Raw genomic sequence first — 18,627 nt, forward strand, 5'->3', positions numbered from 1 at the left:
GAAAATGTGAACTTGTTCTCAACTTGCCTACCTGGTTAAATAAAGGTGAAATAAATAAATAAAATAAAATTGATTTAGGAAATTTGAGTAGGTCAAATACTCTCAGAAAGGATTGTTTTGTATTTAATAGAAACTATTTGTCATAAAATATTTTTTTTACTGTATACAATTATTCCACAACTTTATTCTAAAATTGACTAAATCCATTTTTTTCCTCATCAATCTACACACAATACCCCATAATGACAAAGCGAAAACAGGTTTTTAGAAATGTTTGCAAATTTATCAAATATAAAAACAGTAATACCTTATTTACATAAGTATTCAGACCCTTTGCTATGAGACTCGAAATTGAGCTCAAGTGCATCCTGTTTTCATTGATCATCCTTGAGATGTTTCTACAACTTTATTAGAGTCCACCTGTGGTAAATTCAATTGATTGGACCTGATTTGGAAAGGCACACACCTGCCTATATAAGGTCCCACAGTTGGCAGTGCATGTCAGAACAAAAACCAAGCCATGAGGTCAAAGGAATTGTCTGTAGAGCTCCGAGACAGGATTGTGTCGAGGTACAGATCTGGGGAAGGGTACCAAAACATTTCTGCAGCACTTGAATGTCCCTAAGAACACAGTGGCCTCCATCATTCTTAAATGGAAGAAGATTGGAAACACCCAGACTCTTCCTAGAGCTGGCCGCCCGGCCAAACTGAGCTATCAGGGGAGAAGGGCCTTGGTCACGGAGGTGACCCGATAGTCACTCTGACAGAGCTCCAGAGTTCCTCTGTGGAGATGGGAGAAACTTCCAGAGGGACAACCATATCTGCAGCACTCCACCAATCAGGCCTTTATGGTAGAGTGGCCAGACGGAAGCCACTCCTCAGTAAAAGGCACATGACAGCCCACTTGGAGTTTGCCAAAAGGCACCTAAAGGACTCTCAGACCATGAGAAACAAGATTCTCTGGTTTGATGAAACCAAGAATGAACTCTTTGGCCTGAATGCCAAGCGTCACATCTGGAGGAAACCTGGCACCATTCGTACGGTGAAGCATGGTGGTGGCAGCATCATGCTGTGGGGATGTTTTTCAGCAGCAGGGACTAGGAGACTAGTCAGGATCGAGGGAAAGATGAACGGAGCAAAGTACAGAGAGATCGTTGATGAAAACCTGCTCCAGAGCGCTCAGAACCTCAGACTGGGGCAAAGGTTGACCTTCCAACAGGACAATGACCCCAAACACACAGCCAAGACAACGTAGGAGTGGCTTCGGGACAAGTCTCTGAATGTCCTTGAGTGGCCCAGCCAGAGCCTGAACTTGAACCCGATCGAACATCTCTGGAGAGACCTGAAAATAGCTGTGGACCGACGCTCCCCATCCAACCTGACAGCTTGAGAGGATCTGCAGAAAGAATGGGAGAAACTCCCACATTACTGAGTAAAGGGTCTGAATACTTATATAAATGTGATATTTCAGTTTTAAATTGTTTATATATTTGCAAAAACGTCAACAACAAAAAACTGGATTCAATCCATTTTAGAATAAGGCTGTAACGTAACCAAATGTGGAGAAAGTCAAGGGGTTTGAACACTTTCCGAATGCACTGTATCATAGACAACTGAACACACATTTAGGCATGTTGCTATTAAGTATTTGTAAAAAAATAAATAAAAGCCTGGTTTAGACAGTGAAATAGTGGTATTAGTTGTATGTATATGTGTGGTTCAGGAATCAGAAGTGAGAATGGAGTTTCAACTAAAGGAGTTATCACAGTGCATTCAGTTACCTTATTCAGTTACCTTATGACCTACACAATAAAATAACAAAAACATGGTAGACTATGGGTGACATTTTACACACACACAGTGCACAAAGTAACCATGTACAGGTAACTGACAAAATAAAGGAAACACCAACATAGTCTCTTACTCTGGCGTTGGGCCACCACGAGCCACCAGAACAGCTTCAATGCACCTTGGCATAGATTCTACAAGTGTCTGGAACTCTATTGGAGGGATGCGACACCAGTGTTTTGTTGATGGTGGTGGAAAACTGTCTCAGGCGTCGCTCCAGAATCTTCCATAAGTGTTCAATTGGTTTGAGATCAGATGACTGAGACACACCCACACACCATTTATAACCCCTATGCTACTTTGAGTCTCCTCTTTCAAAGTCACTGAAATCTTTTCTTCTAGCCATGTTAGCCAACATAATGGGCAACTGGACATTTTTATACATGACCCTAAGCATGATGGGATGTTAATTGTTTAATATACTCAGGAACCACACCTGTGTGGAAGCACCTGCTTTCAATATACTTTCTATCCCTCATTTACTCAAATGTTTCCTTTATTTTGGCAGTTACACATACAAAGTCAAAAATCTGAATCTATCTTTGTCTATATTTGAAATACGCATGATTATTGACACATTGAAAATAGTTACAGCTGACAGAAGCATGTCTTTGAGGATGTAAAGACCAAGCTTCCCTTGTCCTGTATCTCTCATTTAGTCAAGTGTTTCTTCAAGTGTTTCCTTTATTTCGGCAGTTACCTGTACACTGAGTGTTTGAGTGACAGAGCCTGGAGAGAGAGGAAGAGATGGAAAGAGGGAAAGACAGAGAGAGAGACAGCATGATATGTTTTGTTATTGTTTGTCAACTGAGTGTTTTTTTTCCTAAACTACTCGTCGTCATCCCCCTCACTCGTGCTGCTGAGGGAAGTTGAGGGATGGGCAGAGGCACCCTTGGGGTAGGTGGCGGAGGAACGAGGAGAACGAGGGGATTGAGAGGAGGGAGAGGAGGGAGGCGATGGGGAGCGCCCTCTAGTGGGGCTGCTGCTCGGGGAGCCACGGGGCGAGGCGACGGGCGATGCGTAGGGTGACAGAGCCTGGAGCATGCGCCCACTCTTCTCCTGGATCACATGCTGCTCACAGAGAGGGAGAGAGAGGGGGAGAGAGAAGAAGAGATGGAAAGAGGGAAAGACAGAGAGAGAGAGACAGCATGATATGTTTTGTTATTGTTTGTCAACTGAGTGTTTTTTTCCCTAAACTACTTGTTCATATTGTCTAGTCACTTACTTCGAGGAATGGGATCATTACTAACTATCTTCCCCTATTGACCTTTCATGCTTCCTAACATAGTATCTATCTATTGTGGGCTAAAGGTAAACTTACCCACGCTCCACCTGGACCAAACGACTCCAGGAAATTACTAATGAACTCCCGGGACTTCTCCTCCCACTTGTGGATGAGGTCTTGGCTTTTCTCCTCCACCGAGTGCACAAAGTGCTTGGACTTCTCCTCTACTGTCTTCACCGTCTCCTTCATACGATCCACCTGGTTTTGAAGACGTATTTTCTTCTCCTGCACAAGTTAGACATGCGGTTGGCTGTAGGGAATCAGCTAAAGATGGTCTAGTGTTTATCAACCACAACCACCAATAGTGAAACAACCATTCATCTTCCTCAAATGCAGGCTAATGTAACATATGTTTATTCCAACTTAATTCATTGTTCTAAGGTAATTATGATGTCATTCTTACCCTGATGAAGCTAACGTTGAGGTCACTGGCTGTGTAGCCTCTCTGCAGGTTGCGTCGGACATAGAGGTCGTAGTCTCTCACTATCCTGGTGATGAGGTCGGATGTAGAGATGCCGTCTGTCCTCTGTGTGGCCACAAACATCCCTGAAACCCAACAGAGAGAACAGTGCTCAAACACAGTCAAGATGACACAGGTAGTGACAAATAGTAGGCTGTAACTCAGCAAACACACACAGACACAATCTCAATTGGCTACAGGTTAATGTCTGTTTCAGAGCACATCAGTTAGTTACCTGCTTCCTTGATGTGTTTGTAGACATCCTCTGATCCAGCAGAGGTGTATGGGATATCATCATGCGCTACAAAGTCAATCTGGTGAAATCACAGGATAGCATTAAGGTGATTTTATAACAGAAAAAAAGGGACATGCTCTATATCAGATTTTGGGGCTGATTGTTAGTAATATTGAGTAATGTACAGCAATGGTCTCCAACCCTTTTCAGTTACTGTACCACCAAGTACATTTTGCCCTGCCCTTGAAGTACCCCCTCATTTACATTTTACCAGTAAGCTTATGGTCTCATGAGTCTTCTCAAGTACCCCCTGTGGATAGGCCTAGTACCCCCTGTGGATAGATCCTAGTACCCCCTGTGGATAGATCCTAGTACCCCCTGTGGATAGGTCCTAGTACCCCTGTGGATAGGTCCTAGTACCCCCTGTGGATAGGTCCTAGTACCCCTGTGGATAGGCCCTAGTACCCCCTGTGGATAGGGCCTAATACCCCCTGTTGATAAGGCCTAATACCCCTGGTTGAGAAACAATGATGTGCAGTATATGTGACCCTTGTCCAGAAGTGCTGACCTTATGTTTCTTCAGGAAGTCAGGGCTGAGGGTCCAGGGAGCATCTCGTACCACCTCTTCCACATAGCGACAGTGTATCAGGGCTTCGTAGCGCTCAGACTCTGTCATCACCGTGTAGCCCTTATACCGGTGTGTGAGTTCATCACTGCAGACTGGGAGGACAGACACACAAAAAACAAATTTACACCTTGTGTCGCTAAAATGTGAGTTTCGTGATCTGATCAATATGATCCAATCACTATCTGTGATCTATTTTAATGGCACTTTAAAATTCAAAAGGTATTATTTACCTCCCACTATGAGATGTGTGTTGGGGAACAAGTTCTTGGCTTGCATCAGAGCGCGAGCGTGTCCAGAGTGGAAGAGGTCAAAGATCCCATCAGCATAGACTCGGACCGGCCGGATTGCTATAACAAAAGAAAAACGCTAATTTGATCTGTCGCTCTCCACGTTCTCCCAGTCTCCATCCCTCCCTCTGTTGACTACCTCTTACCTCTTCTTATCCTTTTTCCCAGGTAGCCTAGCGGTTAAGAGCATTGGGCCAGTAACCAAAAGGTTGCTGGTTTGAATCCCTGAGCCGGCAAGGTGTAGAAATCTGCCGTTCTGCCCTTGAGGCAGTTAACCCCCAACAACAACTGGGTGCCAATGACATCGATTAAGGCAGCCCCCCTCACCTCTCTGATTCAGAGGGGTTGGGTTAAATGCGGAAGACACATTTCAATTGAAAACGTTCAGTTGTGCAACTGAGCAGGTCTCCTCTTTCCCTTGTCATTCCTCACTAATCCCAGCAGGAGTGCTCAAACTGGTGGTCACACTGACCTCTGATTAGTCTGATTCACCTGTGACTGGTCTGACCTGGTGAGACCATAGAGTAGATGACTGACCTGGTGTGCCTTTCTTGGCTTGGGCGATGGTCAGCTTTTCATGAGGGACCTCCGACTCATATCCTGCTTCCTTGGCAAATAAGGCTGGCTCTCTCAGACTCTGAGATGGAATAAGAAAGCGTTACAGATGTAGGATCTTAATTTGATCACTCTTTTGTTGCTGATAATTTTCCGGCACAGCAGGAAATGCAAACTGGTAGTGTATTCGAGGTCAAAAAGGCTTCTAAATTTTGTCATTTTCACTTTAAAATGTCCGACTTTGCCCTAACGAAAAGTGGATCAACCTCTACAAAAAATATTCCATTAATTATAATCCACATAATAATTATATTTCCTGTTGCTGCAGGGTTATTTTCCTGTTGTAGCAAACTGTCTCAAATTAAGATCCTACGTCTGTAACTGACCTCATGGAAAGGGATGTCTGTACATAAGTAAAGGCGTGTATATTCACAGTTATGGAAATCATCAGGGCTTTAATAAGCGTTTGAACATATAAGGGATTTCTGGCTTCATGCGTGTTTTCCTCTGCATGTGAGAGCTAGTGGGTGGGAGTGTATATGGTTACTAGGAATTATCTGTAGAGTTGTAAGTACACTTTGAACCCTGAACTGTTTGAAATCTGCCCATGATTTGAGAAAAGACTAACAAAGGTTTAAAAAAAATCCATGTTAATGATTAAGAATGCTTTCATTGACGGTAGAGATCAATTTACCATTCAAAGAGCTATACCATTCCCATAATGCTTTAACATTTACAGAAAATATCATAACATTTATTGAGGAATAATTTGTAGCTGCCTATGTTATACAAGTACATTATAGGCTACATTTGTATTTTGAACTATTTGATATGCCACCTCTCGGTAGTCTGACTGACTCACCTTGCGGGGTCCCCCCGTGCGTTGCTGTTGGGGCTGCTGTGACCCCCTGGTGGCTCTGGAGCCGCGTCTCCTTCCCACCATGCTGAATGTTCTGTTGCCTTGTTTACCTGTCGACTGGTGCCTCGTCAACCTGGTCGTCCTCCAACCCTGTCAGTGTTACACTTCTGCAATCTATGAGGGAGTTTTAAAGTTTGCATGTTGCTGGCTGGTCTGACCCCGGTGACGCGAAAATCTAACGTGCAAAGTTCAAGCCAAGTTGGTAAGAGTATTAGGGCACTTCAGGCCGCATCTCTGTCATCAACTCTGTAGAAGACACAGGGTGGATCAGGAGTTCCCCATGTAGGCCTAAACAGACCTTTACAATCGAACTGTCCTCTTATTTTTTGGTGTAGGCCTAGTTTATATGTTAATGTCCTCATTCTGTTATCAGCCTCATTATTGGCTCATCCGTTTGAAATAGATGTTTAACTTTGTCTCATGGAATAATGTAATTTTATTTTTAACACGATATTTCCTAGTTTCATTCATAGAAATTGCTCCTAAATATGATCTGACTGAGGCAACCTTTTGACCCAAACATAATAGTGGGACAAGTTGTTCATGAGGCAGCCTCAAGGTGCCTATCTATCAACTCCACTGATTATGCAATGTTTAGTGAAAACTCATTCACTCAAACAACGTTATTTACTGGCCATGCGACACGCCTTTGATTGTAAATACACTTTATCAAGATTCCCAAATCAACTCAAGCATAAAGGCACTATGCCCTTATGCCTGAATCAGCAGCACATGGAGAAAACAGGTTTTATTAGCCCACTGAGCTACAGGCCTTAGCTTAAGGAGCTAACAAGTCTTCAGGCAAGGTTAATCATGACATTTTTACATTTTAGTCAATTAGCAGAGTTTCTTATCTAGAGCAACTTACAGTAATGAGTTCATACATTGTCCCCTTTGGCTCAGTTGGTAGAGCATGGTGCTTAACGCCAGGGTTATGGGTTCGATTCCCAATGCTGGACCAGTATGAACATGTATGCACTCACTACTGTAAGTTGCTCTGGACAAGAGAGTCTGCTAAAATGTAAATACATTTCATACTTTATTTTTTCTTCTCCATACTGGTCCACCATGGGAATCAAACCCACAACCATGGTGTCACAAGTGCCATGCTCTACCAACTGAGCCACACGGGATTATCATCAGTCATCACGTAAGCAAGGCTCATTGAACCAACTCTGTTTTGACCTCTCCACAACAGGGTTGTGGTCAATTACAGTTATGTTGTTGAGGTTGAAGCATGTTAATTATCAGTAAGGCCTCTCAGAAGTTTAGAACACTGTCTAGGATGGATGGGTATGTAGAATCAGTAGGGTATGTCATGGAGGCAGAACTATCTGTGGGCCTGAGTTCCAGCTCCAGCATACTGTAATACAGACCATGATTTCATACCCTTTTCCTTGAGGGCTTGTAATTCAGTATTTATGTGGATGGATGATAAAATAACTATTTCTGCAAAGTTCAGGCCATATGCATGTGTTATTAGTTAAGCACACCATTCGCTTCACATTGTTTGAATGAAATTTGCCAGTTCCAAGTGTAAATCTTGTCTCCCTCCATTGAAGTTTCAGACCAGTGGAGGGCAGTAGAGTACTAGTCTACAGCTGTGCAAGAAGCAATGCCTTTGGAAAGTATGGCGCCAGCTGGCAATTGGAAACACAAAGATACAAGACTGGTTGAATGTAGACTGGTTGAATGTAGACTAGTTGAATGTAGACTGGTTGAACATTAACTGAAATCTTGAGACCTCAGAAAATACATGAATAATGAAACCAAGCATCTAGTAAGTCCTGACCATTGATGCTTGTCCCTGCTGCTGCTGACATTACCAGGTTGTCAGTCAGTCTTGGTGGGTCTGGTCTGTGGGAGTGACATCACCCCAGTGGACACCTGTTCTGTAGGGGGAGGATGTGGGGGGATCCTTTTATCTGCTCTATTGGGTTGGGAGACCCTGAGAGGGAAGAATGGGGGGTGTCAAACAGCTGCGTGTCTCTCCTTGATTAATAGATGGCTTATGGGGGACAGACAGTACTGGGGCTGCTGAGCCTGGATCAAATGGGACAAATCAAGTGCTCTGGTCCTCATTATCTGACTGGTCGCCCTGTGTTAGTTCAGTGTCCTCAGTAAAGCGTTTGGTGGTGTTATCAGATCAAATCAGATTAGATAACTGAACACTGTCCATCTTTTCCAGCTTTCTCAATTATCAGCTTAGCGCTCAAATCAACAAATGATGGTTAACTTAACAGCCGGGCCATTTAGCTAGATTATAAATGTTCTACTAGCTTATCCAATTAAACACAACTGTTCAAGGTTATCAAATGAACAATGAGATGATCCTATTGGCCCAGCCTCCCCTGAGTCCCCTCCATACCCCTCCATGGCCCTCCATACCCCTCCCTCTATGCCATAGTCAGGGAGAGGCAGTGACGACAGGACCTTTCTTGAGAAATGTGAAACTAGACAGCGCCCAGCTCTCAACAATGGTGCTCATATTTCGGCCAGCCTTGTTCACGGTATGGCTTAATGGCTCCTGGGCAAGGGGATCTGTCCCTCAGGACCAATGTGTGATTGTAGAGAGGGAGATGTTGTTGAAGGAGATGCTAGGCTTCAGACAGACTGTAGTTCCCTGTGGCCTGTTTGCCATTTGACTGGCTGTCGGAGTAGCATTAGGTCTGTACCTCTGAAGACGGTAGTATGGGTAATCCACTTCCAACCCTTAACCACATGAATCATTTTTATTGTATGGTATTGTATAGAGGGATTTACATGTGTTGAAGGAACGATGAGTAGAAGGGAGGGTTTGTATGTGATTTTGTGGCTACATGCATCCATATCAAATCATATCAAGTCAAATGTTATTGGTCACATACACATGGTTAGCAGATGTTATTGCGAGTGTAGCGAAACTCCACAATAAATGCCTAATACACACAAAGCTAAGTAAAGGAATGGAATAAGAATATATAAATATAAATATATGGATGAGCAATGACATAGGCTAAGATGCAATAGATAGTATAGAATACAGTATATACATATGAGATGAGTAATGCAAGATATGTAAACATTATTAAAGTGTCTAGTGTTCCGTTTGTTAAAGTGACAAATTATGTCAAGCCTGTATGTAGCCAGCAGCCTCTCTGTGCTAGAGATGGCTGTTTAACAGCCTGATGGCCTTGAGCTAGAAGCTGTTTTTCAGTCTCTCGGTCCCAGCTTTGATGCACCTGTACTGACATCGCCTTCTGGATGGTAGCAGGGTGAACAGGCAGTGGCTCAGGTGGTTGTTGTCCTTGATGATCTTTTTGGCCTACCTGTGACATCAGGTGTTGTAGGTTTGCTGGAGGGCAGGTAGTTTGCCCCCGGTGATGCGTTGTGCAGATTGCACCACCCTCTTGAGAGCCCTGCAGTTGTGGGCGGTGCAGTTGCCATACCAGGCTGTGATACAACCCGACAGGATGCTCTCAATTGTGCATCTGTAAAAGTTTGTGAGGGTTTTAGGTGACATGGCAAATTTCTTCAGCCTCCTGAGGTTAAAGAGGCACTGTTGCGCCTTCTTCACCACACTGTCTGTGTGGGTGGACCATTCCATTTTGTCCTTGATGTGTATGCCGAGGAACTTAAAACTTTCCACCTCTCCAGTGCTGTCCCTTCGATGTAGATAGGGGGGTGCTCCCTCTGCTGTTTCCTGTCCATGATTATCTCTTTTGTTTTGTTGATGTTGAGTGAGAGGTTATTTTCCTGACACCACACTCCGAGAGCCCTCACCTCCTCCCTGTAGGCTGTCTCGTCGTTGTTGGTAATCAAGCCTACCACTGTAGTGTCGTCCGCAAACTTGATGATTGAGTTGGAGGCGTGCATGGCCACGCAGTCGTGGGTGAACAGGGAGTACAGGAGAGGGCTCAGAACGCACCCTTGTGGGGCCCCAGTGTTGAGGATCAGCGGGGTGGAGATGTTGTTACCTACCCTCACCACCTGGGGGCGGCCCGTCAGGAAGTCCAGTACCCAGTTGCACAGGGCGGGGTCGAGACCCAGGGTCTCGAGCTTGATGACGAGTTTGGAGGGTACTATGGTGTTAAATGCTGAGCTGTAGTCGATGAACAGCATTCTCACATAGGTATTCCTCTTGTCCAGATGGGTTAGGGCAGTGTGCAGTGTGGTTGCGATTGCGTCGTCTGTGGACCTATTGCTGCCATCAATCCACGGTTTCTGGTTTGGGAATGTTTTAATAGTTGTTGTGGGTACGACATCGCCGATGCACTTTCTAATGAACTCGCTCACCGAATCAGCGTATTCGTCAATGTTGTTGTTGGACGCAATGCGGAACATATCCCAATCCACATGATCGAAGCAGTCTTAAGCGTGGAATCAGATTGGTCGGACCAGCGTTGAACAGACCTGAGCGCGGGAGCTTCTCGTTTAGGTTTCTGTCTGTAGGCTGGAAGCAACAAAATGGAGTCGTGGTCAGCTTTTCCGAAGGAGGGCGGGGGAGGCCTTATATGCATCGCGGAAGTTAGAATAACAATGATCCAGGGTTTACCAGCCCTGGTTGCGCAATCGATATGCTGATAGAATTTAGGGAGTCTTGTTTTCAGATTAGCCTTGTTAAAATCCCCAGCTACAATGAATGCAGCCTCAGGATATGTGGTTTCCAGTTTACATAGAGTCAAATAAAGTTTGTTAAGGGCCATCGATGTGTCTGCGTGGGGGGAATATATACGGCTGTGATTATAATCGAAGAGGAATTCCCTTGGTAGATAATGCGGTCGACATTTGATTGTGAGGAATTCTAAGTCAGGTGAGCAGAAGGACTTGAGTTCCTGTATGTAGTTATGATCACACCACGTCTCCGTTAATCATAAGGCATACCCCCCCGCCCCTCTTCTTACCAGAAAGATGCTTGTTTCTGTCGGCGCGATGCGTGAAGAAACCAGCTGGCTGCACCGACTCCGATAGCGTCTCTCGAGTGAGCCATGTTTCGTGAAGCAAAGAACATTACAGTCTCTTGATGTCTCTCTGGAAGGCAACCCTTGCTCGGATTTCATCAACCTTGTTGTCAAGAGACTGGACATTGGCGAGTAGTATGCTAGGGAGTGGTGCGCAATGTGCCCGTCTCCGGAGCCTGACCAGAAGACCGCTTCGTTTGCCCCTTTTACGGCACGGTGTTTAGGTTCGCCGGCTGGGATCAGATCCATTGTCCTGGGTGGAAGGCAAAACACAGGATCCACTTCGGGAAAGTCATATTCCTGGTCGTAATGATGGTGAGTTGACATTGCTCTTATATCAGTAGTTCATCCCGACTGTATGTAATAAAACCTAAGATTACCTGCGGTTACCAATGTAAGAAATAACACGTAAAAAAACTAAATACTGCATAGTTTCCTAGGAACGCGAAGCGAGGCGGCCATCTCTGTCGGCGCCAAACTTGATGATTGAGTTGGAGGTGTGCATGGCCACGCAGTCATGGGTGAACAGGGAGTACAGGAGGGGGCTGAGCACGCACCCTTGTGGAGCCCCAGTGTTGAGTATTAGCGAAGTGGAGATGTTGTTTCCTACCTTCCCCACCTGGGGGCGACCCATCAGGAAGTCCAGGACCCAATTGCACAGGGCAGGGTTGAGACCCAGGACCTCAAGCTTAATGATGCGCGTGTAGGGTACTATGGTGTTGAATGCTGAGCTATAGTCAATGAACAGCATTCTTACATTGGTGTTCATCTTGTCCAGATGGGATAGGGCAGTTTGCAGTGTGTTGGCGATTCAATCGTCTGTGGACCTATTGGGGCGGTAAGCAAATTTAAGTGGGTCTAGCGTGACAGGTAAGGTGAAAGTGATATGATCCTTGACAAGTCTCTCAAAGCACTTCATGATGACAGAAGTGAGTGCTACAGGGGGATAGCCATTTAGTTCAGTTACCTTTGCATATGATTGTGGCAGTGCATAGGTAGCCACATTTTCTGTCCTAAATGCATGCAGGCATAAGTGATTGTGTGGGTAGTGTGGAAGTAGTGAATCTGTATGTGTGTAGCACATGAGGCTGGTGGCATCTTAATTGGGGAGGACGGGCTCGCGGGAATGGCTGGAGCCGATTTGGTGGAATCTTATCAAATACAGTGCATTCGTAAAATATTCAGACCCTTTGACTTTTTGGCAAAACTGTTTTGGTTACGACATGACTCCATATGTGTTATTTCATAGTTTTGATGTCTTCACTATTATTCTACAACGTAGAAAATAGTACAAATAAAGAAAAACCCTTGAATGAGTAGGTCTTCTAAAACTTTTGACCGGTAGTGTACATTTACTATTTGACAGCCACAAGGCACCCATATCTCAGAAAAAGAGCATTAGTTCCATTACATTGCAGTAGTAAAAGATCATTTGTAAAGCAACATTCTTTCAGTGTTTGTTTTAAAATTGAGAGAATAGGGTCGGCTCTAGCATGTCTAGCTACTGTTCAGGCAGTGGTTTTCTTCTAAGAAGGCCTGGCGCCCCCACCCCCAAACCCTTGTGGAGTTTTTGAGTTGAGGTGGCAGGCTGCCATGTCCCTGTGGCTCTAAAGCAGGGGTCTCCAACCTTGTCTAGCATGAGAGCTACTTTAGATTTTTTTTTCTTCACAAAGTACAATTTTTTTTCTAGCTTTCAAATATACAAATTCTCCTTTTTTCCTCTCCCCTTCAACCCCTCCCCCGGTCCTTAGTGTACAAGAGAAAGTAGTGCACTATGTTTTCTGTCAATGTACCTGGTAAAATAATGGTTAATAAACATCTGTAAAGGGGGGGGGCTATAAAATCTGTGAATTCTGTTTTATATTTACCCAAATTATGTTTTCTGTTTTATTTTTCATGGTTTTGGATTTGTGCTAGTTTTTCACTCTCAAAATTACAATTGTTCATAGAGAAAACAGGAAATTGGATGTTCTGAGTCTATGTCAATGATTAAATCACATCAGAAGTGTCACGCCCTGACCTTAGAGATCCTTTATTCTCTATTTTGGTTAGGTCGGGGTGTGACTAGGGTGGGCATTCTAGTTTCTTTATTTCTAGGTTGTTTTTCTTTATTGTTTTTTGCCGGTTCACTTAATAAAGATAATGAACCCAAACCACGCTGCATTTTGGTCTGATTCTTACAACAACGTTTGTGACAAGAAGACAATTTTTTTACGTCTGGAAGAAAACTAACAAATATATATCTGGACCTTTATTTGCACATCTAGCAAGTGAGGAATGTCCATCTAATGTGCAGGTCTAGTGATGGTTCTGTACTGCTGCTGCTCATTTCATGGCAAAGTAAGCTAATAACAAATAATATATACAAATGATATACTTACTCATGATATACTTCTGCCAGGTAAGCCTACTTAATTTAACATTTCATTTAGAAGGTTTCGGTGAAAGTATTTCTGTCAACCCACAAGATTGTTATCACATCAACTGGCTGGCTACACACGGAGTGATAAATAAATGCACGCACCACACAGACAGACAGGGGCAATATTGCTGGAAATTAATTGGAAGATATTGTGTTAAGTTTGGCTTTTTAAGCCAATAGTGGCTAACCAGGGGTGGGATAGTGTCAATGTTGTGTTGATTAGTTAGTAGCTGGGAGCTTGTGGTTGTCTGATCCTTAGGAGATTTGTTTATGTTAGTTTGCGGCGGAAAACATGAAAAATTGCTTGTAGTTTTAGAATTGTTTTGGCAAGCTAATCATATGTGGGCTCAAAGCTACTGGTAGCTGGCGATCGACCTGTTGGAGACCAGCTGCTCTAAAGCATGCCAATGATGTTGGGCATGCAGGGAAGCAGATATCACAATTACATTCTATTGTTGATGGTGAACCAGATCTTTCCACAGTGTTTAAACCAACATGGGTCCCTACTTTTATTAATGGTGGTTCCACTTGCTTCTTGGAAACAAGTTAAATGGTAACCTGCCATCTAAGTGAATTGAATGGCCTCTTGGCACTGAAATGTTCCCCAATGAGTTGGCCTACTTCAGAAGGCCAAAAGTTTGTTTAGTAAGGCCAAGAATACAACACAAACAGCAATGATTATTGAGGCATTATGACCCTGCTCTTATTTCTACTTAGAAAACGTTCAGTGTGAAACAATTAGCACCTCGGGCCAGGCTTAATCAACCCTCTCTGACATAGCAACACAAAGATGTTGAACTAGCCGACTGCCGGATTAGATACGAGAGCCATCCAGGAGCTAACTCTGTGCTGCAGCACACAGCCAAAAACATACAGCCAAGCAAGACCGTCACACCACCTGTATCTACTTCATCACCACCACAGGCTGTATGTACCCTGATGTCTCCAGTGATCTAGAATTGGGCTTTATCTGGTGGTAACCTAGGTCTAGGACCCTGGTTGAGTGTAAGAGCGTTAGGCCAGTAACCAAAAGGTTGCTGGTTTGAATCCCTGAGCTGAATAGGTGAAAAATATGTCGATGTGCCCTTGAGCAAGGCACTTAACCCTAATTGCTCCTGTAAGTCCCTCTGGACTAAAATGTAAATGCAATCCCTCCAGGGTAATGTGGGTGAGTTATTTCTCCCCAAAGAGGGCAGTGTAGTGAGATTTAATTAAGTTAAGTTTATGACTAATGGCTCTGTGCCACGACTGTGGAACACTGTGAGAAGTCTGACCTCTTGGCCACTGGCCACCGGCCACAGAGTTAAATTAGACCCATTATCTGTCCGTGGACCTGCCTCTGTTTGAAAATGTGGACCATGCCTGTGGCAATAACTCACCCAGGGCTGGGACAGGAGGGGAGGCAGGGGTGGAGGTGTGTGGAGGAGAGATATGATCTGAGTAAACATTTTCCCAAGCACATGTTCGTCTGCACTCCCAAATTATGTACTCTCTGTTGTCAGAACCACAAAATGTGTCGTTTGATATTTCAGGAACAAGACATAATGGGAGAGGTGCATGCATTGTGACGGGGGGGTACTGGAAAATCACGTTGCCAGTATGTATTTGATATGGCATGGCTACACAGGAATGGGGTCAGACTCATTAAGGATTGGGCTGTCGCTTAATGGGACAAAATTAAATGAGGGTTATTGGATAGTGCTGGTGCTTGTATGGTATGAGGTGGATGTATAGGTTATACCACATTGTTAGGAGGTGGAGTGATGTCTGTGTGTGTTTCTAATGTGTTGGGGTATGCACCAGGCAGTACCCTCATTGTCAAGATGTTTGTTCAGCAGATGACAGGCCCGGCCAGGGGAAGGGTATGTTTGGGATGAGGTATGTCTTGATTTTCAGAGGTTTCAGGTCCAGAATGCTGGCCTCGCTGCCTGCTGAAGTGATTTCAGGCGGTTGTATTAAATAAGAGGTGGGATTTCTGGGGACTTAAGGGTGCAGAACAGGGTGAGTCTCAATTCTATGATCCCAACACTGAGGCATGCCCCTCCCGGCCTCCAGGCCTGGTTACTGACCTTCAAGTGACATCAGAATGACATGCTCACAGAGGCTGAGCTGTAAATGAGACAGGAAGGGGAGAGAAGAGAGCGAGAGAGGGGGATAGAGAGGGGGGAGAGAAGAGAGAGGGGGAGGGGAAGAGAGAGGGGGAGAGAGGGGGAGGGGAAGAGAGCGAGAGAAGAGAGAGAGGGGGAGACCGAGGGATAGAGAATTAGACATCATGTTCAGGGAAACGGATATCACTGATTGAAATAAACCAATTATTACAACTGATATAGAGAAAAGCAAGGAGAGAAAAGCTGATCGTAGCAGTTTAGTCAAAGTATGAATTTGGTGTATTTTATACATATTTAGGAACAACACAATGTATATAGTTTGATGACCATAGCATACAGCAGGGATCATCAACTACTGTAGATTCAGGCGCGAGACAATTTTTTTCTTGAGCGGCTGGTCAGGGGGCCGGAACATAATTACAAACCATTTGTAGACTGCAAAGAAGCCCAAACAGAAATAAGATTTTATGAAAACATAACAATTTCAAACCTTGCTTACAGGTGTAACAATTTTAAATATGTTTTCTCAGAAAACTTGGGGGAAGGGGGGGCAAGTTAAGTCACCCGCAGAGCATATTCGGCCCACGGGCAGCCAGTTGGGGAACCCTGGCATACAGTATGTAAGTGTCTATGAATATCCCATGCTTTGGAGACAATGGCATTCAGTTTCCCCATTGGATTTTTGTGTGAGTGAGGAGTATTTCCTTGTGTGCTCCTTGAGTGATCTGAACAGAGATTGACTTCATCACTACTTGTATTTGTGAGAAGTATTCACATATCGAATGCACCAAGCGGTCTGTTTAAACTACTAGCACACAGCTCAGAGACCAGCGGTGGAAAAAGTACTCAATTGTCATACTTGAGTTAATAGAAAATGACTCAAGTAAAAATGAGTCACCCAGTAAAATACTATTTGAGTAAAAGTCTAAAAGTATTTGGTTTTAAATATACTTATGTATCAAAAGTAAATGTAATTGGTAAAATATACTTCAAACATAAAAGTATAAAATATACTTAAGTATCAAACATAAAAGTGAAAGTATAAATTATTGCAAATTCCTTATATTAAGCAAACCAGATGGCAATATTTAAATTTTTTAAATTTACGGATAGCCAGAGGCACACTCCAACACTCATAATTTACAAACAAGCATGGGTATTTAGTGAGTGCCCCAGATCAGATGACCAGGGATGTCCTCTTGATAAGTGCGTGAATGTCCTGCTAAGCATTCAAAATGTAACGACTACTTTTGGGTGTCAGGGGAAATGTATGGAGTAAAAAGTACATTATTTTCTTTCGGAATGTAGTAAAGTAAAAGTTGTCAAAAAATATAAATAGTAAAATAAAGTACAGATACCCCAAAAAGTACTTAAGTAGTACTTGCAAGTATTTTTACTTAAGTACTTTACACCACTGTCAGAGACCCATGCGTACCCCACAAAACCTGCCACCAGAGGTCTCTTCACAGCCCACAAGTCAAGAACAGACTATGGGAGGTGCACAGTAGTACACAGAGGCAACGTTGCAAGGGTTATGTGTCACGTGTAGAAGCTAACCTCATGGTGTCCTATGTTTTGATTGGCTTGAAATGTGTCCGCTGGCTTGCGTTTAAAGTTGAGCCCCTCCAACCTCCACCCTGGGGAGCATTCCTAGGCCATGGTCAAACTACTTGTCTTTCACTGACACCCCCACCCCAGTCCCTCAGCTGTCAGTCCTGTCAAAACACTGTCTCGCCCTTTGGCCCCGGGGTCAAAGGTTAATGAGCTCTGTGACAAACTCAACACAGAGAACAGCACTCAAAAATCTAGGCCTAGATTCAATCAGATCAGGTGTTAACAGGCGATCGCAGACACCCGCATAGCGGATGTTTTGGCAGTGTTGGACGTGGAACAGCGTTAGAGACATCAAATCGGTGAGCAGCTGCTCTTGCGATCATTGTCAGGAAGCCATAGCCGCCCCATTCGTGTTAGAAGTTCAGAACGAAAAACTGTGTAATCTAGAAATAATTATGCTCAAGTAAACAAGGCTGCATTGGATTTCTGTTAATTAATGTGACTCTGTGAAGCCAATGGCAATGTCCACTTTAGCTATAATGCCAGGAACCGCTTGTGGATTTGTCAGCTCTAACGCAGTTCCATCCCAGACACCGCCAAAACAACTGCTATGCGGATGTCAGCTAAAGCAGATCTAATTAAATAGAGACCTTAATAAGACAAGTGGAACTGTAGCCTTGTAGTCATCACTGCTCTCTCATCACTGCTTATTCATTAGGGGGATAGAGATTTTTTTGGTAATCGCTCTATTTCCTCTCCTTCTCTCTTTCTCACTCTCGCTCTCTCTCAATTCAATTCAAGGGGCTTTATTGGCATGGGAAACACATGTTTACATCGCCAAAGCATATGACAAACAATAAACAAAAGTGAAAAAAACTATCAGAAATTAACAGTAAACATTACACTCACAAAAGTTTCTCTCTCCCTCTGTTTGTCTATTAATCTTTTTCTCTCATTCATTCGGTCTCTCTCTCATTTGCTTTGTTTGTCTCTCTGTCTCTTTCTTCTTGGTCTCTAAATATCACCTCTGCCCAGCACCATGTGACCATCCTAAGAAGGTGTGGAGACCACAGTCAGTAAACCATGAATGAGAGCTGTGTGGAGTATGTAGCTAAGCTGTTCCTGTAGACAGACATAACAATCAGGAGTAATGACAGACTGTTCCTGTAGACAGGCAGAACAATCAGGAGTAATGAAATAGAGTGCAATCTTCTTCGTGGTAGAAACCTGTGGTAGAGCTGATGTGTGTCCAGGGCCAGTATGAAGAGGACAGTCTGTCTTCTTAATGAAGTAACACAAAGAGGGGTTCTGTGTATGAGCTTGTGTTCCTACATGAAAGGTATGTGGGGGGGGGGGGGGGGGGGGGGGGGGGTCAACGTCGCAGGT

The 18,627-nt window shown here is 44.0% G+C and overlaps 1 protein-coding gene across 1 annotated transcript; it reads right to left on the reverse strand.

The window, feature by feature from the left end:
• Positions 1-110: 110 nt before the first annotated feature.
• LOC111964274 (choline-phosphate cytidylyltransferase B) lies at positions 111-6,372 on the reverse strand. Its single transcript, XM_023988103.3, has 8 exons — positions 6,161-6,372; positions 5,281-5,380; positions 4,687-4,803; positions 4,397-4,548; positions 3,829-3,907; positions 3,537-3,679; positions 3,170-3,358; positions 111-2,919 (listed from the first exon to the last, which is right to left on the reverse strand). The coding sequence occupies exons 1-8, from the start codon at positions 6,239-6,241 to the stop codon at positions 2,677-2,679; spliced, it is 1,104 nt and encodes a 367-aa protein (XP_023843871.1). The 5' UTR covers positions 6,242-6,372; the 3' UTR covers positions 111-2,676.
• Positions 6,373-18,627: the final 12,255 nt, after the last annotated feature.

The sequence above is a fragment of the Salvelinus sp. IW2-2015 genome, linkage group LG5 (genome assembly GCF_002910315.2).
Source record: "Salvelinus sp. IW2-2015 linkage group LG5, ASM291031v2, whole genome shotgun sequence".
NCBI classification, from domain to species: domain Eukaryota; kingdom Metazoa; phylum Chordata; class Actinopteri; order Salmoniformes; family Salmonidae; genus Salvelinus; species Salvelinus sp. IW2-2015.

Bases quoted from the DNA above. Each gene is read 5' to 3' on its own strand.
- LOC111964274 (XM_023988103.3), bottom strand. From the start codon at position 6,241: ATGGTGGGAAGGAGACGCGGCTCCAGAGCCACCAGGGGGTCACAGCAG. The intron at 5,381-6,160 runs GTGAGTCAGTCA...ATTCCATCTCAG, and splicing joins GCACGGGGGGACCCCGCAAG to AGTCTGAGAGAGCCAGCCTT. The intron at 4,549-4,686 runs GTAAATAATACC...CTGTCCTCCCAG, and splicing joins CACACATCTCATAGTGGGAG to TCTGCAGTGATGAACTCACA.